This window comes from Plectropomus leopardus, chromosome 16 (genome assembly GCF_008729295.1).
Source record: "Plectropomus leopardus isolate mb chromosome 16, YSFRI_Pleo_2.0, whole genome shotgun sequence".
NCBI classification, from domain to species: Eukaryota; Metazoa; Chordata; class Actinopteri; order Perciformes; family Serranidae; genus Plectropomus; species Plectropomus leopardus.
In genome coordinates this window covers 24,691,795-24,716,016 of record NC_056478.1, presented here as the reverse complement: position 1 = coordinate 24,716,016, position 24,222 = coordinate 24,691,795, and the positions used below count along the sequence as shown (strand labels likewise).

The 24,222-nt window shown below is 39.9% G+C and overlaps 2 protein-coding genes across 2 annotated transcripts in view; both read left to right on the top strand.

Annotated features, from left to right (window-relative positions):
- cfap61 (cilia and flagella associated protein 61) overlaps nucleotides 1-11,723 on the top strand; it is a 38,277-nt gene extending 26,554 nt beyond the window's left edge. Inside the window, exons 20-25 of the mRNA XM_042503811.1 lie at nucleotides 2,089-2,381; nucleotides 3,841-4,168; nucleotides 7,045-7,127; nucleotides 7,277-7,488; nucleotides 11,044-11,131; nucleotides 11,377-11,723. Of these exons, the coding sequence (XP_042359745.1) occupies nucleotides 2,089-2,381; nucleotides 3,841-4,168; nucleotides 7,045-7,127; nucleotides 7,277-7,488; nucleotides 11,044-11,131; nucleotides 11,377-11,541 (1,169 nt within the window). The 3' untranslated portion in view covers nucleotides 11,542-11,723. The remainder of the gene's footprint in view (nucleotides 1-2,088; nucleotides 2,382-3,840; nucleotides 4,169-7,044; nucleotides 7,128-7,276; nucleotides 7,489-11,043; nucleotides 11,132-11,376) is intronic.
- Nucleotides 11,724-11,962: 239 nt separating this feature from the next.
- On the top strand, nucleotides 11,963-16,345 carry insm1a (insulinoma-associated 1a). Its single transcript, XM_042503865.1, has 3 exons — nucleotides 11,963-11,976; nucleotides 12,161-12,193; nucleotides 14,635-16,345. Exon 3 carries the CDS (start codon nucleotides 14,960-14,962, stop codon nucleotides 16,295-16,297), a length of 1,338 nt encoding a protein of 445 aa, XP_042359799.1. The 5' UTR covers nucleotides 11,963-11,976; nucleotides 12,161-12,193; nucleotides 14,635-14,959; the 3' UTR covers nucleotides 16,298-16,345.
- Nucleotides 16,346-24,222: the final 7,877 nt, after the last annotated feature.

Sequence of the window (24,222 nt, the reverse complement as noted above, 5' to 3'; positions counted from 1 at the left end):
GGCAATCAATGTCCCCCCAAATAGGGAATTAATTCTCAAAAAAAGTCAAGGCACACTGGTTTTTTAAGATAAAAAGCCTTTATTATAGCGGTCACATGATTTAACATAAGACCAGTTTGTACTGACTGCACACCAGTCCACACCAGGACCCCTAACAAAGGCATTTTTATCTTTTTTTACCTTAACTAAACAGTGTAGGGGCTAGGGTTAAGGGACAGGACCCTTTTCCCATACATAAAAAAACGTGTCCTTGGGTAGTTCTTTTTGTAGTAGAAGAGATAAACAGATGAAGTGAGCAGTGGAATATAGATTAATTGATGAGAAGCTCAGTGTTCTGTTGGCCTTGATGATTCGGTAGCAGCGGAGCTCCTCTGGTTCAGCACCACGGACAGAGACACTGAACAGCAGCCAGGAAAACTCTTGTCTACTCTATTACTACTAGAGTAAACACACATGTTGCAGAAAAACACTGTTAAAAATACAAGAATGCCAAAAAAAAAAATTCAAACACATCACAGAGTTCATAGAGTTTGTTTTGACACAAAACAATCACAGGGTTTATCAGAACATATTGGATAAGAAGAGACTGTGAAGAGACACAGGGTGATATTACATTTTTATAACCAACATTAGAAGCCCATTTCTAACACAAAACAAATGAGTTTTTGTTGTCAGTCTCACATACATTGTAATCATGGCTCTGCTGCTTTGTGCTTTAAATGAAATATAATCAGTAGGAGATGAGGAGCACATATTCTTTTATAAAGGAGCTTGTATGTTCTCTATAATGTCAAGAGGCTACTCTGAAAAGCGAGCATCAAAGGTTGGATTACTTTGGGGGGGGCAACGCAAAATATTGTTTTTTTATTTTTTGATATCAATGCTTCATGGTCACTATTCAGTCCCTTTAAATTGTAGAGCTTCCTTTGTATTTAGAATATGATGATTTTGTAAGAAACATTGCCTGTGGCTTAAAATCAGAAGTAAGTGCAATGAAACTTGGTAAAATGAATCCAAAAGGGGTTTTAGTTTTCAGAAAAAAATCGTTATCACTGGAGAAAGTCGTTGTCTTCTGTAGTTTGTAGTGCATAACAAAGTCTAAAACCTACTCATGACGTTTTACATATTACTCATAAACATGTGGTCATCTATCAGATGACTTTCTTTGTTGTCCATATTTAAACAACTATTGGATGGATTGTCATTCAGTTTGTTACAGATTTTCATACTCCCCTTAGGGTGAATCCTAATGATTTTAGTGGTTCCTCTGACTTTTCGTTTGGCACCTCCAGTCTTGGGAGCAGCTGCTGAGTTAAGTGGGACACCTAATGACAGAATTTGGTAAACTGGTCTGGTGTTTGGCTTAATATCAAACCGGTTTGAAAATTTTTACATTGGCCCAGCTCTACAGCTGACTAGTAAAGATCAGTCATATTCATACAGATTAGGGATGCACATTATTGGATTTTTTACTGATACCCGACATACTGATATGATAACAACTCATGTGGCTGATGAGAGATGCCAATATTGATACATCCACTGTTTTTCCCACCTAATGTTAGTGATCATCAAGTGTCTTCTGCAGTGGAATTAACATCATGTTATGCATACTGTTATTGTGATTGCCCACCAGCAGATAGAGATACATGACATACAATGCATTTCAGTGTATGTAATAATCATTCATTGTGCAAAATAAGAAAAAAACTTAAATACTTAAATAATAAATAAATAAAAATATTAGTGTGTCATATTAGCAGAAATCAGCATATCGGCCGATTGTGGTATTTTAATTTAAAGCCAATATCTGCCGATATTGATGACATGCTGATAATATTGTGCATCCCTGATGCAGATGTCAAGTGTGGCCATTTTACTCTTTTGATTTGTGCTAATGCCGTTTGCTTCCTCCACCACTCGTCTGTACCTCCTCCTCACGTACTAAGCTTTTGATAGTTTTGATTTATTGTTTGGATTCTTTGAGAGCTCCATCAAAGTGCTGACATTAACATTACTGTTTCTGACTGAAAATTTAAAAGACCACAAACACACTATTCTAATTGTTTTTTATTTGTGACCCTCCAGATAATGCCGTCGTCTATGGAAATAACCTTGATGCCTTCACCACCGTGGAGACTTTGCTCAGCCTTGGTGTCCAGGGATACCGTATCCATCTAGTCCTCACTCCGCCGAAGCCCAGCGTCTCCTGCTTCAGCAACCCTGTCGTAGAGGAGGCTGTGGCGACGGCCTTGGAGAAGGCTAAGGTCAAGATCCACCATAACTGCCTACTGGCCCAGATGAACAATGGAGAACACCCTGATCCTCTCACGTCTGTGTCATTCACCACTGACGCAGAGCCTCTCCATCTGCAGTGTGGAGTAAGTTCCACTACTTACTCAGTCAGTTATTGGTTTAAACATATGAAAATGCTCTCCAAACAATGGTGGGTTACTGGCCAGGCTGTCTGGTAGAGCTGAAAAGCTCACAAACAACCGGCTGAATTCACCAGCTTGTGGCTGATGGTTGGATGTTAATTTCCTTCTTGGAAGCAGACTGTGTTTGTCAAGCACAAAATGATTTTGGTGTTTTTCCCATTTTCAATGTGTCAGGGAGTAAAGGATTCCACTGTCTGGTTATGTGTGTGTAGATAATATTCCTCCAATACCGTACTTTTAAACCATGCAGGTTCCAACAAATTCAAACATTTGGCTTGGCAAATATTTTTTGAGGAAGGAAATATAATTGACACATTTGTAAGACGTTAGGGATACACGCAAAGTGGTTTTGTAGGAAACACTGAATTTAAACTTTGTCATTTACAGTAAAACTCAACAGGGTACCTGAACTCTGCTAATAATATGCTAATTAAGCCCAGCTCCACCAGTCTCATCACTCAGTTTCAGTTTGCTCAAAGAGCATTGTATCTCTTTTCAAAATTCAAAATTTTTCTGTCTTTTCAATGAAAACATCATCAATTAATTTGACAAATCATCTCAAAAAGGTAAAGAATTAACTGCCGACCTTAAATCAGCAGTCTATCAACATCATCCTTTGTTTATTTTAATTAGTGGATCAATCCAGTCATCTCTGTTTTTCCAGTATCAACAGTTAAAGCAGAAGATGACACTGATTAATACATGATAAATACAAAGTAACTTGTTTAATTTGTACAAAAATGTTGCGTTAGTGTATTAAAATCAAGTTTTTAACCTTGTTAACATGTTCATATGGTGTTTTTATATCCTACAAGACATATCACGAGCCAAATAAGCATTCAGGCCATCGCTGACAAACTACAGTCAACTAGTGACAATCTCAAGAATGCTACATAACATACCTATGGAACCAAACCCATTACGCTACAGCTTAAACAAGGGTTATAAGAGGAAAACTCTGGTGTAGCTACTTATCCATGTTTTGCAAGTGAGGTTTCACTTTAACTTATGAAGTTTATCTAACATCAGCAACACATTATTAGCTTCTTGATAATGTAGTCAACCCAAAGGCGCATGTTATCTATTTCCATTTCCAAGCAGGTACACTTGAGCTGCAGGCAAGCGTTTTCAAAGATCCATGCATTCTAAATGAGGCAAAGGTGTAGACCTACATCAAAGCCATTTTAAGTCATGAATTAATCTTTTTTCATGGTAAAAACCTTTAAATATTAGGAGCTTAGTCAGTGCCCATAGAAGAATTTAAATAAAAGAACTGAGTAACAAACTTCATGTGTATATGGAAATATATGAAAAATGTGGTCTGTACCGTTACACTGAATCTGATCATGAAATCACTACAAAACAGAAAACGTACTGATTTCTCTTTATTTCCTCCTTTTAGGTGTTCATTAATCTCTCCAATAAAGGAGTCGACTTCAACACCTTCAGTAGCATCAACAACTCCTTCCTGGTCTTTGACAGTAGACTTGTTATAAATTCCACTTTCCACACCAGCGATTCAGCCATTTGTGGTGCCGGACCTCTCACCAAATTCTCCCGCTGCTACTATGCAGATGAGTGGTCGCACACAAATTTCAACTCCAAAGAAGTTGGGCAGGACCTGGCGGCCGTGTTGCTGCCCCTCTTTGACCCAACACTGGAGCCTGCAGTCGAGCCTCCAGCTGAAATAGATCGCCTCATTCCGCTGTATAAACAGGCCAAGATTCAAGGTAAAATTTCAAGCCTGGAAAAATATATTTAATGAGCTTTAAAGGTTGAGTAATTCGGAAGTTCTACAGATAAATATGGAGCCATTGTATTTGACGTTGGTTTTTATGTCAGTCTTTTTGATTTTTTGTAAAACATATTTTTCACCACACTTGCAGCGCCGTAGAGGATGAGACAGTTCCATAGAAATGCTCTGGGAAGTGGCTGCTTACTGTTCTGTAACGGAGCTGTGGCAATTAAATAGTAGTCCATTTGCAAAACAAACCAGTAAGTCTTTGCCCTTAAAGTCTTTTCTTTAATAAAACCAAAAACTACAGTTTGACTGAACTTCTAGTAAAGCATAAATCTCAGCTTTTGTGTTGCTTGAGAACTGGCTACAGCATTGGAGGCAGGGCCCCATTCGTTTCTATTCTTTCACCTTAACCTACGTCATGCTCTACCAACAATTCAGCGCAAACTATCCGCCATTGTGTTAAAGGTGTAAACAAGTAGGCTATCAGCACTGAGATCGCCAAGACCAGTTGTGTATCACTGTGAAATATTGCTGTTTTCTTAGGTGCCAGTGCAAAACTAAAGTGACATAGTGTAGTGTTGCAAACTGTAAGAGCCATTATCTTACCACCACCACCACCACCACCACCACCGCTCCGTTGCTCTTTGGGTGCTTTGGACCTGACAGACCTTTTTGGGTATGCACACATTGCAGCCAAATGTTTTCTTAAAGAAAGCATTTGTTTATGGCCTTTTATTGAAGATCTTTTCAATAATTGCAGTATTCTAATTCTTATCTATATCTTTGTAGATATATTTTTATCCAAGACCAATTGCGAACGCCTCAGTGAAACAAATCAATCGTCCCCATGTTCTGTGATGACACGCCACCTGTTGAGCCTTTTGACAACTGCAGACCAGATTTTATTGGGCATGTGTTGTACCTTAATGATATGATGCAATGTGATGACATGACTTCTTGGATGTGGGGTCAAAAAGGCTTTCTAGTGCAGCGTCTTTTTCACCTCATTGTTATGCTCTCAGTGATAATAGAGCCTGAGTAACGAGCCCTAAAACCTGAAAATGAGTTTGTATTTTTGCACCTCTGGATCCCCCCTTTTAAAAGTCAATTAGTTTTTTGAATGTATTTTTGGTTAGATGCCTTAAATAAGATCTGTGGTTGACACAAGAGGCGTTCATGTTTGTTCTACAACATAAAATACATCAGTAAATACCCCACTCAAGAATTTTGAAGCTTTGCTGTGCATGGATGATTGCTAAGAAGTGGCTAGATGATAATACAGAATATCATCATGCCAAGCAGCACAGAATGCGGCTTTGCTGTCTCGTTGTGGTGATGACAGTAAGTCATGGAACTGTGGTGTTGTTCATTTGTAGCCTAACATCAGCTTTTTACTTCTGGGAATTGCATTTAGACTTCAAAAAAGTGGTGTTCATTTATGTTTTTTTGAACAAAACATTAAAGTATTATAAACATTTGTTCGCCACAGAGCTTATTTTCTGCAATAATCCAAAATCCAATGGAGAAATTTCATTGGCTTTTTGACCAGGGAACCAGGGCAACACAAACTTGCAGCACTCTATTGCCTCATTACTGCTCCCTGAGGCCAAAGGGGAGAAAAACATTCACTGGCACTAGCCATCTGATGAAAAGTGTAATTGTAGTAGTTGGTTTTCCCCCAAAATTGACGTGAATGTGAGATTTATGCTGTACCATAAGTGGTTTTTAAACAGTATTTTTTGGTTTGGGGAAAAGAAAAGACTCAATGGATTAAGACCAAGTGGTTTGTGTTGCAGATATACATATGTTTTTTTTTATAGGACTGTCTCCTACACAGTTGATGACACACTTATTTTTATTGATGATATAACCAGTAGAATAAATGGCACTTCTAAAACCCTGGCCCCCTTAAAACACCCATCCCACTTCACTATTGTATTAGCTTTATTGTCATTTTTAGATGTTTTGTAGGCTTTTAATAAACAAAATTCCTTCACATTCATCAGCAGATCTCACTTTCCAAATGTTTTCAAGGTCTGTCAGTTTACCTCTATTCTCCACTCTGAATCCTTCCCTCTGTCTGTCCATGTATTTTGTCTGCTTTTATCTGAGAGAATTTGCGCTGCCAATATTTGTTCATTATGCTTTTGTGGAGCATTTTCCAATCTTTCACCCACTGACGATGTTATTGTGGCATACACTCAAACCATAGCAGGGTGTAACAATGCCACATTGTGCTGCTGTGTATTCGTGGAGTAACCAAGGCCACTCCACAGGTTACATAAACACAACAGCCACTCGGCTTCGCCCTTCACACAGAGATGAAACACACATGAACTTTTCAGAGAGATTTCAATGTTTAGGGAGAGCAGAGATGCCATATCATCTCCTGCTATCTGAGTTCATTGCCTCAGTTCTGTTTTCCTCTGTGGGTGGATGTTTACAGTGCAATACATGTTATGATGGTTGGTGCCAGTGTGTATTTCAGCTCTGAAACTAGTCTTATTTGTATATTTTGTTCTTATAAAAGCAGCATGATTGGTGTTTTAGCTATGATATTCTCTAAATTTTAGATTTTCAGTGGCAGTGTTGTTACATTTTATTGTTGTCAAGTAGGGCAGCAACTTATAACAGTTTTTCTAATCACACAGTCACAGTACAAGCAAGGTGGCATCTTCAAATTATTGTTTTGTCAGACCAGAACTTCAAATCCAAAGATATTCCATTAATTCACAATGAAAAAAGCAGTCAACTCTAACATCATCTTACTCACTCATTGATGGATTCCTGTATTCTATTACAACAATAATTATATGAACTACATCACACCATGACCTTTATCATGTGTTTTCCCTCTCTCCTCAGGTGGAAAGCTGCCTGGAGGATATAACTACCTGCATGTTACAAAACCATCTGCCACCAACCTGACAGGCCCCCCTGTTAAACATGTAAGGTTGTCAGGAAGGGAAATTAACGGACCGATGTATTGTTGTATTTTGTCTTTTCATTGGTGCACAAAAACACAATTAGAGAATATTGCAGCCCTATCTTTTAAACATGAAATCCCTCAACAGTTCTGACTAAATTGTGCGTGCAGTTACAGGACAGCGGCATCGTGACCGGACGGGTTGAGACGGGGAACTACTTTTGTTTGCATCTTGACTGCTACGAGCTGGTGGAGACGCTCACCTGCTTCTCCCTGAAGCCCCTCCCCGTCTCCAATTACCTGAGTCTGTACGGGAAACACCAGCAGCTGCTGGGCCAGCTGTCAAACCGCTACCACCAGGGCCTCGTCCTTGATCTGTACAGGTAGGAGAGAGGACAGTTACTGTCCGTTTGCAAATGTCAAATGCAAGTTTTTTTCTAGAGTATAAAGTATCCAGCCAACGTTTCTATTCTGTCAACCAATATGTTGGAAATATACAGATGTGATGTCATCATCACTCCTTTTAATTTGCCCAAGAAAACTGTCCTGACTGATGAGTTAGCAGAAATACTGAGTCCTCACTAGGGAAGCCAGTTTTGGTTAATTTGACTTTTTTAAGAATTCCTTTTTGAGAGGGGGAAAAAAGCAAATTGTAATGATACAATAGCCCTTTCCTTTTATTAGCCGTGCTGACACTGCTTACAGTGCTAACAGAGTAAACATAGTTTACAATGCTAAAGGAGGCTTGCAGCTGCTTACTCACCAGGGTGACCCTGGGGGAGATCTGAGCATAGGTACACAGTAACACAGTTGGCTTTGGATGGCGTTAACATTAATCGCAGAATGAGCAGTGCCACTAGCTAGCTCCCACCAAACCGGAGTGGTCTGCAGTGTATTTAACCAGTGATTAGGAAAATTAATCTATAGGTTGACACGCATAACCAGTCAAAAGTATTCTCATTTAAGGTCAACTGTTGACATCCAACATCAAGAAGCAGCAGCAGCTTAGCTCTGTGTTAATAAAGCTTGTACTGTTTTTTTATTTTCTATTGGTACACTTTTCACCGAAGTTTCCCTAAAATGTCTTTATGAACTGTTGAATTCTTCCAGAAGGCTGCTGAGGGAGTGAGGGGAGATGAGCAGATTGATGTGGTTGCCTGGTCAGGCATGTTTTTTTTTTTTTTTTTTAATTAGAAAATAATCTTAATTGACCCAAAATTCTTAACAAATTAGCCCCACGTTTATAAAATAGCTGAGAACTTGACAGCTTTGTGCAACAGAGGGATTTAGATGTCTATCTGAAGTTTTTCTATTAGTTTGATCTAAGCCATAGTCAGGGACTTCCTTGTGGGAACATGGTGACATTGTTACAAAGAACTTTGGTGGGACTAAAAATGCAAAACACAGGTTTTAAACTAACCAGAAGTTCATCCAGAATATGGAAAACCCTTTATTTTGAGAAATAAACTTAAAATGTATGTAATAATCTCCCATTGTACAAGTAGTCTGTAAACTGTGGTGGATGTTTACAGCAGACAGTTAGGGTAATAATTTTACAGGTTGCCGCTGCTTCCTCTTTCGGATACATTGCTGGCGGTTTGTTATTACCAAAAGGAATAATGGAAAAATCTTTGAAAATAATATCTTTTGCTGAAGTCTTGTGTTAGCTTCAGTTGCTCAGGAGGTGAACAAACAACTTACACATACCTGCAGAAATGTTTTGTTGTCAACAAACTGCTTCACCAAATTGATATTTTCTGCTCTGTTATTGTGTTTTGTACAGTGTTTCTGTCGGTTTATCCAGCCCTTGTAGGAGTATGATTTTGGCACAATACATGTTGCTGTTCAGTTGTGGATGTTTGGTTTAAGTAGCAAAACAGATGGCAGGTGGTCAAGCTTTTTTTTTTCTTTTTTTTTTTGGAAGAAAAAGTCGTTTTCATAAGCAAATTCTGTATGAGAATGAGCCACTTTCACTGTCTCCTGAAGCCACTTTGAGTCTAAGAGAGGAAATGTTTTCAGGTGGCGAAACTTACCATCATTCATCTGCTGACTGATGACCTCACACGTCAAAATAACATAAGCAGTCTGAACAGACGAGAGAGATTTAGGACTTCAGTGTCTTTTGTCCTCATGCTGTCTGTGTGTTTGCTGGTGTGACTTTGCGGTGTGTGTATGTGTGTGTGTGTGTTTGTCAAACAGCGGGTGACCTGCTTCTGAGGTTTCAACACAAATGACCCCCAGATATGGACGTCTATTGTCCCCCGCCTCCTAATCTGTTTATGCAGTTCCCCAATCTGTCTTTGTGGACGGTCCGGGACGAGACAAAGCCGGAGCCTCCCCGCTGCAGAGACTGATTCCTCGTCACGCCGCTCACTCAGCTGACTCGTAAAGTCATTGTGGAGGCTGACGGAGCATCGTGAGCCGTTAAAATCATTGATTGACCGTGTGGTGGCTGGGGGTCGTTCAGCCCATACAGTTAGTGTGGCCTCTGGGTGTGTGTGTGTGTTTGTCTACATCAAGGGTTTGCTGATATTTAAAGCATCAGTTCACCCAAAAAACTTTTCTGTTTGCATACATCTTCTGGTGTCTTGTTATGCAGATAGACAGTGGTGAAAGAAGTACCTACACTTAAGTGAAAGTACCAAGATCATAATGTCAAAGTACTCCTTTCCAACTGAAAGTCCTGCATTTAAAGTAAACTTATGTAAAAGCAAAAGAAGGAAATATACCTTAAGTATAAAAAGTGAAACATATGTTGCTGTTGTAGGTGCTTGAGGGAAAGCTAAGTTTAACTACTTAGTTAGCCAGTTTAGTCCAGTGGTTTCTAACCAAGTGGTTGTGCTACTCCAAAGGGTCACCAGATAGCTCTGAGGGGAATGATGGGAGCAGAGAGAAGACAAAACTAAGTTGTGATACAGAAACTTGAATGTTGAATTTATCTAGACTTTTCTCTAATATTTGTTTTTATGGTAAAAAGTTGTTTTTGGTGGAAAAGCTAACAACTCAGTTATTTAAACACGACAAAGACCCTCAAATGCTTTTCATGCCTCCTTGCCCTTTTTTGCCCTGCTCTCTGAGGCCCCTGCAGGGCCCTTTCTGTCCCATTCTTATAAAACCTGATATCCTAAGAGTGCCTTGAGAGAATTTCTTCAAATTTGGCACAAACATTCACTTGGACTCAAAGATGAACTGACGACATTCTAGGGGGTCACTGTGACCTCATGTTTGGCCGTAACTCAAAGAATTCACGTGCTAATGATGACAAAATTTCACACAAATGCCTAACAGGATAAAATGATGAAGTGATGACATTTTATTCACAAAGGGTCAAAGGTCAACTTAGCTGTAACATCATAATGTTTTCTGGTCATCAGTACTGCAGAGTTAAGGATCTGTGTGAAGTATCCCTGTTTTATAAATTGTAGCTTCTTTGCAGCAACATCCATATTTGAGGCATTGTCGATTGTCATGGCTACACAACAGTGTGGACGGACATGGACGTAAAGTACTGCTTGAATGGCCAAATAACCGTGATAAGTCAATTCTAGTTATGCTTGTAAGTAAGTGATTGTTAGAGATGATAATTATTCTATTAAATTGATTTCAATCTTCAAAGTAAGTAGCAACTGCAGCTGTAAAATAAGTGTAGAGACAGTGCCTTTTTTAAGCGCTCACAAGCCAAAAACAGTGAGAACGATTGGTCTAAAGTGTGTTTCAAGATTTATTTTTTTTCCCCATTAGAGGGTAGAAAGTGAATTATTGCTTTCTATTACAAACACTGTGAAATGTGTTGTATCAGTATCAGCTAAAGACCGTGCGATGAACTGAATTCTGAGTCACTGAAGACATGAATTTTGACACAGCAGGAAGTTAAATATTGTTGGATCCCGGCGGGAGAATAATAGCAGTGTGTGAATGTGTGTTTGTGTCTCCTGCAGTTTCTTCAGACAGAGCTGGTGTTTGGCCATTTATCACGACAGATTCTCTGACTTTGAGCAGGAGCTTCAGCAGATCATCTCAGCGACAGTTAGTGCTTTTATTTTTTTCTAAAACAATCAACGCATTTGATCTGGACTCTTTCTGTCTTTCTTTCAGTTGAGATGAATTTTGTAATAATCACCTGCTCGCTGTACGTTATCCCTCACTCCTATATATAATAATTATTCTCTACCCACTCAAACATGTTGCTCTAACATCACAGCAGTGCAGTGCAGCATGTTCTCTCTGAGCAGACTGTGTCGTTTCTAATGTCTTCCTCTGTGTCCCTGCAGGACGAGGAGTCGAGGCAGCAGCTGATGGAGGACGACTCAAAAGTCCTCCCTCAGGACAGAGTTAAAGATGCCGAGAGTCGAGCGGCTCTGAGAAGCAGCGCTGTGAAATATCTAACCTACAACCGAAACCTGCTGCCCATGTTCGCCTACCCAGGACAGCTGTGACATCATAAGTGACATCAGCAAGTTAACAGCTCAGCTTTTTAACCCGTTTGATGTGTTTAAATGCTTTTTTGAAAATCATATTCTCATTGATAAAGTGTGTTTGTATGTCTACCTATTTTTTAAATGTATTTCATCCCTCATAAAGCAGTGCAAAGCAGTGATATGGCTTACAGGTCTAGTTCTGTAAAAAGATAATAGTTACAACACTGCTCATGACAAGGTCTGTGGATTATCTCTAGTAACCAGGTCATGATTTCAGAAAAGAGACATTGCTGTTTTTCAAATGTGTTTTTTTTTTCTGGCGCTTTGAGCACCACAAGCCGAGTGCCATCTAGTTCCATTATACTCGAGAAAAGGAAGACATCTCTATGGCTGATATCTCCAACATTTTGCAGCTCACACCAAAACAATCTACACTGATAAATAACACTACAGGTAAGACAAAAAATATGTATTATTGATTTGGTGGTGAAGTGTCCCTTTAAGTGACCTGCCTGCTCCCTAATTTGATGTCTATCTGGAAACTCCATACGCGCTCTGATGTAAATATGGTGCATATTAAATAGTTTAATGCAAGTAAAATGAGAACTTCTGACGCATCTGTTTTGTGTTTCCACAGACATCTCCTCCATAATGTGTCAACTGTATCACTGTGAGTATGACTCTGCAGCAGCGTGACCAATCACACGGCCCGTATAGCGGCTGGAGATGAAAGCTTTTTGTAAGAGGAGGGGGAGGAGGAGGAGGAAAGTGTCACTCTACAGCTGTATGCTAATGAGGCTGAGCTGAGGCCTGTCAGGAAAATAACCGCACACACAACAACATATGTCCGCACCTACAAACAACCCGCAGGCTGAGAGAACACACACACACACACACACATGCATACATACACACACACTGCTGGTGGCCAAATATACACATAGTATCAGATTCAGTCACATTTAAAATGTTCTAATTACATAATGCAAGTAACAAGATTATCCTAAAGAATTCATGTAAAGGAGTTAATCTCTTATCTTTTTAAGATAAAATAAATGTACATCTAAGATACTATATAAAAAGATATAACATATGTCCAACCTAAAATATATTTATGATATTTAACATGGGTGCTCTGGGTATCTAGAGAGTAACTTTAACTTACATTTACTGTAAGAAATTTTAACTTTTAATAATGTTATGTTCTTATATCTTTAATGTTTTTTCTTATTCTAGTACTGACTATAATTTGTGATAAATAGACAGATTACAGTGGTATATGGTATTTAGTAAGAGTTTTTAGTCTCCTATGATATTAGTGTTTATATAATATTTTACACAGTCACTTGTGACCTTTTTGGTGTTAAGTTCTGATGCATTAGTCAAATGATGGTACTTGAGAAGTGTGTATTTCAGCTATAATAGCTGCACAATATACTTTCAAACTGTATTTCTCCATTTTCAAAAACAGACATGTATTTTATAATTCTATCTTACATATTTTGTTTTCATAAACCAGATGAAATGTAAAACAAAAATCACTTTTTCAGTCATAAAACTCTCAGAGCAGTTGAAAAACTTTCTGGTAAACTGAGATTATGTCAAACTGTTTCCAGTAAAGATCAATTTAATTTAGGATTTTTACCATAAAGTGTGTTTTTACCGTTAAAAACAAGACCGAAAAAGGCAAGTTGCTGTACCGGAAAATTCCTGAAACAAGTTGGTTCATAGTAGAAAGGGACTGAAATTGGCTAATTACTGACTTTAAAGACTCATAATGAATAAAGGGTATCTGGTAAAATAGAATAAACTGTTTTACTCCAGCCAAACACAACTTTAAAAGCACAAAGGCATGACAAATTAAAGGAAATTAGAATTTAAGGGAATTATTATGACGTAATAACAGCATTGGGGTAATTTGGTGTATTTTAGCTTTTACTTTAAACACACCAACCATCTGTTAGACATCCTGCCGCTCTTTAACATCCATGCTGATTTCTGCGTGCGCACATATCTTTATTTTTTCATTTTAAACATTTCAGATCTCAGTGACATCCCGTCATCCCTCACGGTGCAGTACGGACTCATATCCGGCTGACCGGGTCACGTCTGACCTGCAGGAATTGGGGTTTGGTGTGTTTTAACTCGCAGATAATCTCGGTTTGCCCCATTTGGTGACACAGAAAGAGCGCACTGATTACGCACAGCACGCGCCGACGGTATCTGGGGGCCAGATTGCTTTTTGGGGGCCCCCACTTCTTCTTCTCCTTTTTTTTCAACTGTGCAATTTCCTTTTCAATCACGGCGGGTCTACAGCTTGCACAAGCGCAGCCATTGTGATGCAAAGCAGGAAACCCTCCTCTCGCTATTAATTATGTATGCGTAAAATGACGGATTCATATGTCCGGAGTTAACTGTCACGGCAGCGCACATGCTGCAGCGCCATGGTGGTGTGAAATGTTTGTTTGTTCGACGTTTGGTTATTTGTGTAATATCGTTTGCTTATTTTGCTCGGTTTCTCAATCTGTTTTGGGAATCTGTAGGTGTCCTGGAAAATCTTTGAATGTCTTAAATTCTAAAATAAGAACTCAAAGTCTTGGGCAATCCAAATCAGTCCTATTAAGTATTAGCATATAACTCTGAGCTTTCTCCCGCAAGAACATATGTTTTAAACCTCGTTTTCGTTTTTTAAATTTTCTTATACTGCAATTTCCTTATCTGGAGCTGAAATTCCACATCGCGATGTCCACTTTTTCGGCTTTTATTTTTTCCAGTCACTTTTTCTTGACATCGTTATGTGGACGGATATCTCCTTTTCGGACAAATCAGTGCCCCCACCACCCAAAGGAGACACATAAAGCCGAGGCACGTGTAGATTTCTATACAAACTCATCAGACCGTAAAAGCAGGAGGCTCCTGGCGTGTGCCCGGGTCGAAAAAAGGAGAAGGAGGAGGAGGAAGGAGTGTGTGTGTGTGTGTGTGTGTGTGTGTGTGTGTGTGTGTGTGTGTGTGTGTGTGTGTGTGTGTGTGTGTGTGCGCGCGTAGTGAGTGTGTGTAGAGGGGGGTGAAATACAATAAAACCCTCAGGTACATCTGCTTTGCAATCTGCAGATCCTCCCTCCATCACCCCCTCCATCAGCCTCTCCATCCTCCCACACCCACTCCCCAAATCCACAGGGGACCTCGGCTCCTTCTGATTGGTCGGGGATGAGTCAACGAGGGGGGACGGGAACAATGTCATCATGTCGCCTTAAAAAGAGTGCAGCTATGTTGTGGTGAAAGCACCTCGGGAAGAGAACAGAGGATCAATAGCAGCAGGAAACAACAACAAAAAAGACGCATCAGATGTTTCAGTCCGCGAGCGGCTGAAAGTGGATTTCTTCTCCCCGCAGCAGCAGCGTCCCAAAGTGCCTTCAGCTCTCCGTCCAGCGCGAACATGCCGAGAGGATTTCTGGTGAAAAGGAACAAGAAAACCAACCCGGTGTCCTATCGGGTCCGCTCTGATGAAGAGGAAGCGGAACAAACAGCTGCGGATGCGCCGCCGTCCTCCTGCGCGCCTCTCGCCTCCTACACCGTGCGCGCACAGACGCCGACGCCCACCTGCGGGGCGGCGGCCACGGCTCCGGAGCAGGTCGCCAGACCGGTGCAATTCGGGAACCCGGAGGCGGTGTACCAGGCGCTCTACAGCCCCACCCGCCCTGTCAGCCAGGACCACGACCGCTCCTACTTGGAGAGACGCTTCAACCTCGGATCACCAGTTTCCGCGGAGTCTTTTCCCACGCCGGCAGCGCTCCCCGCTCTGGATCACCTCTTCGCACCGGTGGATCTGAAAATCGGCTCCAGCAACAGCAGCCGCACTGACACCAGCGTTACAGCCACCGCAACGCTCCCCCCCGCCGGGACCAAACGGCCGTCCAGCGACACCGAGCGCAAAAACAAACCGCCGTCTAAGAAAACCAAAGCGATCCGGAAACTGCACTTTGAGGATGATGTCACCACATCTCCAGTTCTCGGGCTCAAGATCAAAGAAGCTCCGGTGGACCAGAAGACTCCCAAACCGCAGCCGGCCGGAGGTGACAACATCCCGCTGGGTGAGTTCGTGTGCCAGCTGTGCCGGGAGGCGTACGCGGACCCGTTCGCTCTGGCGCAGCACAAGTGCTCCAGGATAGTGCGGGTTGAGTACAGGTGTCCCGAGTGTGACAAGGTGTTCAGCTGCCCGGCGAACCTCGCGTCACACCGGCGGTGGCACAAACCGAAGCAGCAGAGCGGAGCTGCCGGTGCGCAACATTTGGAGAGCGAAAAGGCGGCCGCGTCCGGAAAAACAGCGCTGGATGAAGTAAAGGACTCCAGTGACAGGGACACACCCAGCCCCGGGCCGTCCGAGTCCGGCTCAGAGGAAGGGCTGTATGATTGTAATCACTGTGGGAAAAAGTTTAAGCGCCAAGCGTACCTGCGGAAGCATCTGGCGTCCCAGCACGGCTCACCTAAACCGGCGGAGGACGAGGACGCGCCGGCGTGTGAGCAGAGCGCGGCGCCACTGAACCTGAGCTCCTCCACCTGCCACCTGTGTCCGGTCTGCGGGGAGAACTTTTCCAACAGAGGCAGTCAGGAGCGGCACATCCGCCTGCTGCACTCCTCACAGGTGTATCCGTGCAAATACTGCCCCGCCGTCTTTTACAGCTCCCCGGGACTCACCAGACACATCAACAAATGCCACCCGTCCGAGAACCGGCAGGTGATCCTGCTGCAGATGCCGCTCCGCCCCGCCTGCTGATCCGGGACTTTAGGCTGCTTTCACGCCGTCACATAACAAGATAATAAATCCAGCATTGTTTGTGTGGGGATTTTAGGGTTACACTGCAAAAATATATATTATTTTATAATTTTGGCTCATAAAAGAAGTATTTTTTTTAATTGTGTGAAAAACATATGGCACTTTGGCGAGAAAACGTAACTTTGTTTGACTTTAACTTTGATGGGAGCGATTTACTTTCAAGTTTGTTATTCGGTTAAAAAAAATCAGCATATTGTTAACAGTTCTACTTTTAAAATTAAAATAGGAGAGAACACCAGAAAAACAGACAAATTGTATATTTGTTTCTTATTTTGGGATGTTAATTTGAAAAAAATGCACAAATGACACAGGAATAAATAGGCACGTTATTCCTGGCGTCACCATTTCGAAGCCAGATTTTTACAACCTGCTGCTGTAAAATAAGAAATGAAAGAGTATTTTTTGCAGTGTAACTCTTACAGCAAACATTAATGTGACTCACATGCACCAACTTGTAGAGGTCAGAGGTCACCTGCAGCTGGCAGGGATTCAGTGCCTTGCTCAAGGACACTTCAGCAGGTTCTGGGTGTGTGTTTGAACCCCTGCCCCATAACTCGCCCCCTCCCCCATCTGACGTCATACTCTAAACACTTAAAGCGTTAGACTGTTAATTTATTTTTCTAGCATCTCTGCACAAGTGCTATTAGCTTCTAGACCTAAGAGAGGGGACGACCTGTAGCCGATAAAAAGCAGAACTCACAGGCCTGAGAAGACCTTATCTCATCACTCTGATTAGCTTTAACATAGCTCGTGGATCTGTGGATCAGTAGCTGTTGCCTGAAAAGAAACAAAAAAAGAGTAAAAACTAGTGTAGCCGGTAATGCCTTTGGATTAGAAACTCCTGCTGTAAAACTGCCTTAAACTGATCTGATTGTCTTTTGAACACTTATTTATCACTGACTGGGTACAATATTATTATTATTTTTTACAAAGCCTTCTGTATTACCACTATACAGTATATCAAACTCCTTTTCTTCTATTTATTTATGTATTTATTAAATTATTTGTGTAAATTATTGCTCTGTGTGGTCCGTGATCTGTTGCCGTGTTTTCTTCATGATGTAGCCAAATTTATTTTCTTTAACTTATATGAAAACGGTGTGAAGAGGAGGGCGTGTTCAAGTGACGTAATAGCAATCAACGCGTTTTACCAGCCGCTCCTGAATAAATAATAACTGAATGCAATCACTGATTTTTATGTTTTGTTTTTGTTTTGGTTTCTTTGTAACCATTAGCTCTTATACTGCTTTGGATGTTTCTGCAGTATTTTGCTAAATGTCCAAATATAATAAAAAACCAAACTGAGAAACACGTTTCTGGTCTGTCTGGTATGTTGTTTAACATAAATGTGTATTTGCAGAGGTGAGTTTTAGCTGTATTTCAACCACAATACTCACAGTAATCATTGTTGCTGTGAAAATATACACACACATATATATATATTTGATCTCTGAAAAAACTCCTTTGTCTTATCTCTACTCATGTTTGTTTGTTTTTTAAGGGGAAAACTGGTGTGCATGTAAAAACTGTAAAAATATAAATAAATAAATAAATAAATAATAATAATAATATACGTGGTCAAGAAACATCCTCAGAATGTTGCAGTTATAACATCACGTCTTAGTCAGCATTTAACCACACAGGAGCATTATCTGAAATGATAAACATCCTTAAAACATACTTTTAACATTAGATTAAAATGTTGTCTTTAAAACATAATTGCAACGTGTAGGTAATGTTAGCCAATGTTGTGGAAACGATCCCTGCTAGCCAGGAAAGCAGATTAAGCAAGAGCTCTAAAATTTCCAAATGAATCATTTGACTTTTGGAGAGAAATGAAAGAAAATGTTCCACCGGTTTCTGTGGCATTTGCTCCACAAGTGTCTGGCACACTGTGCCAGGATCTGCTGATTGTGTTAGTACTGCGCCATGTTTAACAGACGGGACAAAATGTAGGGAATAGCACAGTCACTTGTGTGACCCATTGATGTTTTTCAGCAGAAAAAGCCGTCTGGGAGACTGAGCAGAAACAAGCGGGCTCTTCTGTCTGTCTGGTGTAATTCTCACAGTGTTCAGCCTCTCATGAAATTATTAAGTCCAAAGTCCTGCACTTTCTCCGTCTCACTCTTAGTTTTTGTCCTGATCATTCCAGCAAAACATGATGTATGTAGATGGTCTCTAAGCTCATCTGTCATTTAAAGGAGACCCTGTGTGATTCCATCTGGCTGGGAAAGGCACACTTTTTCTGCATTCATCATTTCACCCTCTCCGTTTTCAAAAATAATTCCGTGCACACGTATCCGTTTTCAGAAAACTTTGCGTTTACACGAACCCGTGTATGTCTGCTGCCAGGACATTCCAAAACTGTAGGTGGCAGTGTAACGAGAAGCTGAGGCCCACGTTAGCCAATCAGAATCCCGAAAATAGAAAATAACGCTGGCGGTGACACGGACAGGCTCTTGGTGTTGGAGGGAGGAGAAGTTGTTGCAAGATTGCTGTCCTCCGAACACTCATCCGTCTCTGCTCCTCCATGTAATAAATCAGCTGTAGTTGTAAATGTAAGCATGAGAAGAGGGCTTGCACCAACATAAATACGGCTGCTGAGGGGATCCATGGTTACCATAGCAATGTGTAAACATAGGTCACACTTTTGACGCGAGTGTAAGTTCTGTCGCATACTGTGATGTCTACTGCCTGCGTTTTCTCCGTTTTGCTCCGTTTACACGCAAACGGGCAACCGGCGTTTTCCAAGATCTCCACCCTGGCCGCAGTTTTTAAAAAGCATCGTTTTCAGAGGTGAATTCTCCATTTGCGTGTAAACGAAGGGTGCAAACGCAGGAATATTTCTCCGTTTCTAAAAATAACCGTGTACGTGTAAACAGGGCATTAGTCTCTGTCCTGTACATACCTGCCCCTATTCACCCCCTAACAGAAACAAATGGGCAAAGCTGACTTTGTGCTGTAAATGAATGTTGCACTGGGGCACGGCTGTCATAGCAAATCACAGTAACTCCCAGTATGCTTAAGTGAAGTTATGTGTGCGTATGAGAAACCAAGGAAGATTACGTGTTTCCTGCTATAGATTCAAACACGTGCACCTGGGTGTATTTAAAATGCGTTCTACAGTTGGAGGAAGTCTCTGTGAAACTGTGCGCGGAGCACTCTCTGATCTCCCGTTGCTAAGTGAAACTCAATCACATCTCATCCATTTTAATTTCCTGCAACCAGACATCAGCCAGAAGAAGGCTTGGTAGAGGAACAGCTCTTGGTCCAAGTCAGGTCAGCCTCGCCCTGATGCCGGTTCACCTCCTCCTTCTCTTCGTCCAGTGCTTTCACTTTTTTCTCTCCCCTTTGGTCTGATTGTCCGCTTGGTATATCCCATTGATGGAGATCCTCTTTCGGTCTGCTGCATTCAATCCATACCCCAAACAACTTTTCCCAATGTTGATAATAATGATTATAATAACAGTAATAAAAATAACAATCTTTATTTGTATAGTACCTTTCATACAAGAGATGCACATCGTTGTGCTTTACAACAAAGAAAAATGACATGCACCAAGTGCTTCACATTAAAAGATATATAAAACATAAAAATATAATAAAACCTGCAAGTAAAAGTAAGATAAGTTCTTTATCAAAGAAAAGTCAAACTTCAGCAGAAGGAGCCATGGAGTAAAAAGAAAATAGAAAAATATAGCATAAAAGAAAAGAATTAGCAAGGATTTTAGGAACTACTGGCTGCTGCATATGTTGCCGTTGTCATAGCAACAACAGGACTGTGATGATGTCACGAACATCATGGAATATGATGATGTCACAAGCAACAGAATGTGATGATGTCACAAACAACAGAATGTGATGATGTCACAAACAACGGAATGTGATGATGTCACAAACAACGGAATGCAATGATGTCAAGCTTCTGATGATGTAACGTCATTCGTGAGAAATTACCTGACCCGAATAGACCGATTCGGCACATCTTAATTAGGCAGCGAGCAATGGAGCAACAAAATTCAGGAGAGATGAACAACTACCAGTGGGAAACGGTCAAGAGAATCAGAACTGAGCATTTGAAACAACATTTCAAGATTCTGGATCTGTACAAACATATCAAGATTATCGAGGATGTGTTGAGAAGCAATAAGGAGAAACAGGAAGACAGAGACAGGGCAGCGTCAACATGCTCAAAGTGGTCAAAGTGTAAAGCCTTTGCCTCAAATTTAGGATTTGGTGCGGGATTCGGATTAGGGTTTGGGTTAGGGTTAGCAATAGGTTATATGGGATTTCGTGGGATTTCTGGCATCTGAGCAGTTTGGTGGCTCAGTGCCATGATTGTATATGTGGGTTTCCTCCGAGTGCTTCGGTTTTTCCCACTCCAATATTTAACTCCATATCAGCTCAGTGCAGTGATTGTCTGAGCGTTATGGTGGTTCAGTGCGGTGAACGCCTTTGTGGGTTTTCTCTGAGATGCTTCAGTTCTCCCGCAATCCAAAATTTAGCTGTGATTAATAAAAGAAAAATAAATTTAAAAAAATTAAGTTAAATATGTTTTTTTGTTTTTTATCCCTTTATCTGTGGTATTTCGTGTATGATCACGATAACTGAAGACTATAACGGGATCTACAAGAGAGTGAATATTGGAGTTTATTTATCAGGTGGACACAAACATGAAAGAAACAAATATGTTGCTCCTAAACTGCTGGATGTGGTCTAGCTGACTTATGACACATATGAAATTCTCCACCCAAAAAAGTTCTAACATCAGACACTTACTTTCTTGCATGCTGGTGATTTTTTTATGCCTTTTCTTCAGCAATTTATGGTGTAAATATATTGAATTTAATCAACATAAAAGTCCTCTGCGACCACAGTGTCGTTATCTACACCTGTGTAATCCACAGATGCAGACAACATGAAGCATGTGTTTAAAACTGCCACTGTTAGGACCACACTAGATGTCATTTTGGGGTTGGTCATAGATGTCATATATGAGATTTGTTGTTTAAGGTATACGAGAACATTAATAAACTTATCCTATATATGTGACCTGTTGGTGAAACTCGATTACAGTAAACAAACTTGAGATGTCTGGTGGATGTGCATTGCAAACCTTGCTAGCAAGTTTTGGTTCCAAAAACTTTCAGAGTGGTAAAATGCAACCAATGCAATGTTTTAGTAACGTTTCCAGCTGCAAAATTTCTTTTCGTAAGGTCATAAACATTTTTTTTAATGAACATATATCACATTTTTATAATCCTCAAAAGTCCTCAATAACATGTTGTAAATGTTTTTTGTTTTTTTTTTAAAAAAATGCTCTTTGTTCTCATGTAACATGGTGGGAATGTTCTATAAAACAATATCAGAAAAAGCCTATAAAATCCAACATGTGTCAAATGTGCTGAAAGTGGTGGACTGGAACTCATGTACTGTACTTAAACACAAATTTGGTACTTCTACTTTACTTGAGTATTTCCATTTTATGTGTTTTTATACTCCATTAAAGTTTAGATGGAAATATTGTTCTTTCAAACAGCTACATTGATAGTTATATTTGTTAGTTACATCATGGAAGTTAAGAATTCACATCCAGCTTCTTTCAAATTAATGCACATGGCATTTAATTCACAGGGATTATTCTCTACTTAAAGTACTTTAAATGTACATTTTGCTAATCATTCTTATAGTATGTACTTTGATTTGAGTAACATTTTCAATGCAGGACCTTTACTTTTAACAGTATTTTACAATGTTGTATTGCTACTTTTACTTCCTCCATCACAGTATGTTGCATGCTTAAGACCTCAGGGTTATTAAATTGCTGAATTCCTACAGATATCACAAAAGACACGACCTCAGTGTCCTGAATGACAGCTGCGTCCCTGAAGGCAGCTCATGTGTAGGTATTTCAAAACAGATTATGTCAAATCCAGACATTTCTGAGGGTTTTTATAATCACTGGTATCAGTGGCAAAAATGGATTACATATCCAAGCAACATTTATATCTCAAAATTTAAAGGCAGCCCCAATAAATGTGATGTTTTGTTAACACGGGCGTGGTACCAAATTCTGGGCTCCATGCATATGCAGTCTCCATGGACCCCCAGCCCTATTCTCTCTTCATCCATGTCTCTCTGACAACCCTTGTTATTCATATATTTATTTTTAACAAAGTGAATTTGCTTTGTTTCCTGTTTGTTCGTTCTTTCTTTCTTTCTATTTCTAATATCAATTTGATCATAACACATATAATTCAGGTACAAACTAATAATGTTGTTTTTTTATATTGAAAAAAAATAAAAGAAAAGGACAACACAATTAACTGTTAACTTACTAATGCTATTTTTTATGTTTATATCCATAAGTCCAAGTTTTAAATGATCCATCACTGCATTAGGAAATAACATTGAGCTAAGGTTTTTTTTTAACACATGTATGTTAAGTATGCTATACACAGTGGTGGAAAAAGTTTTTACATCTTTTACTTACCACTAAAAATAGATATCACACTGTAAAAGAACTGCCGTTAGAAGTAAAAGTTCTGCATTCAGAATTTTTACTTGAGGAAAAGGCATTCTGGGAAATGCAGGAAATTGTACATACACATACACTCTCATACAGCAGAGTAAAAATTTTAATCCAAATATCCAGAGTGTAAATAACTGACAGCAGTTTCTTATATCCCATTGTGTTTATGTCTCCTTGTATTAATAAGAGCAGTGTGTTTACCAAAGGTCAAAGGTCACCTGCAGGTCAACACACACACACAAAACATTTCTGCATCTGAAAGACATTCCTGTAGTTCCTCTCTTTCTTCTTCTTCTCTTTCAGCTTTCCTCAGACAGATATATGGCTGCTGCCGTCACAGATGCTCTCCTGTGAAGCGTCAGCTTTACTGTTCGTCATGTTTTGCTTTTTCTTAAGTCATTTAAAAAAGATTTATAAAGACTTACTCTGGTTTGTGTTGATGTCCTTTTACACAATTAACCAATTAGAGCTTTGTGGGCTGGATCACGAATGAGGGCGCCATCTTTTTTGTGCTCCCCCAAACATGGCTACATTCAAGAAAAATAGCAGAAAATAGCAGAGAACAGAAAAAAGTAATAAGCATGGACGAAATGATGCAGATGTACATAGTATTGTAGGTGGAAATACAAAAATGGCAACTCTTAAACGTGCATATTTATTCAATTAACACATATACGGTTTGCTTGTTACTTGAGCATCTTGAACTTTAAAACGTCTTCAGTACAGCTCTGAACTAATACCTTTATATACAGCTGTTTCCAAAAGTCACTTTGAAACTGAATGAATACTTCATGGGCTTCCTTAGTTGTAATCAGTTGTTGATTTATATTGAAAACTACTTCTGAGGTTATTAAATTTACATGATTACTAAACATGCCAATTAATAATTCCATTTCCTCATTTTTCCCCATTTAAAGCTCAATTAATGAGCTTTAAATGGATTCCCATTCGCAGTGATTTTTAAAAGGCTTTTGACTTTTATTTGTTCCATTTTCTAACCTGTCCTCCTTCCTGTTACATCTCAGATCAAATCTTACTACATTTGGTGGCTTACAACACTCAACATGAAGACTTGAATAATTCAAATGACAACTATACGCTGTAATTCATAAACTGTTTAACAAAAATAGTCTCAGCACAAAGTCTCTTCCGTAGCTGTTCAGGAGTTTTTGGATTAAATCACATGATTGTATGGACAGATGCCTGTTTGTCCTCTTATCATGGAAATATAGATGTTCAAATTTCCATTTTCATTTATTTTCCAAAGCATTTTAAGGATTTCATATTGGCTTTAAAATTAAGTTTGGAAAGTGATAGTTCATCTGTTTCAGTG

Coding starts and splice junctions, on each gene's coding strand:
- insm1a (XM_042503865.1), top strand. CDS start 14,960: ATGCCGAGAGGATTTCTGGTGAAAAGGAACAAGAAAACCAACCCGGTG.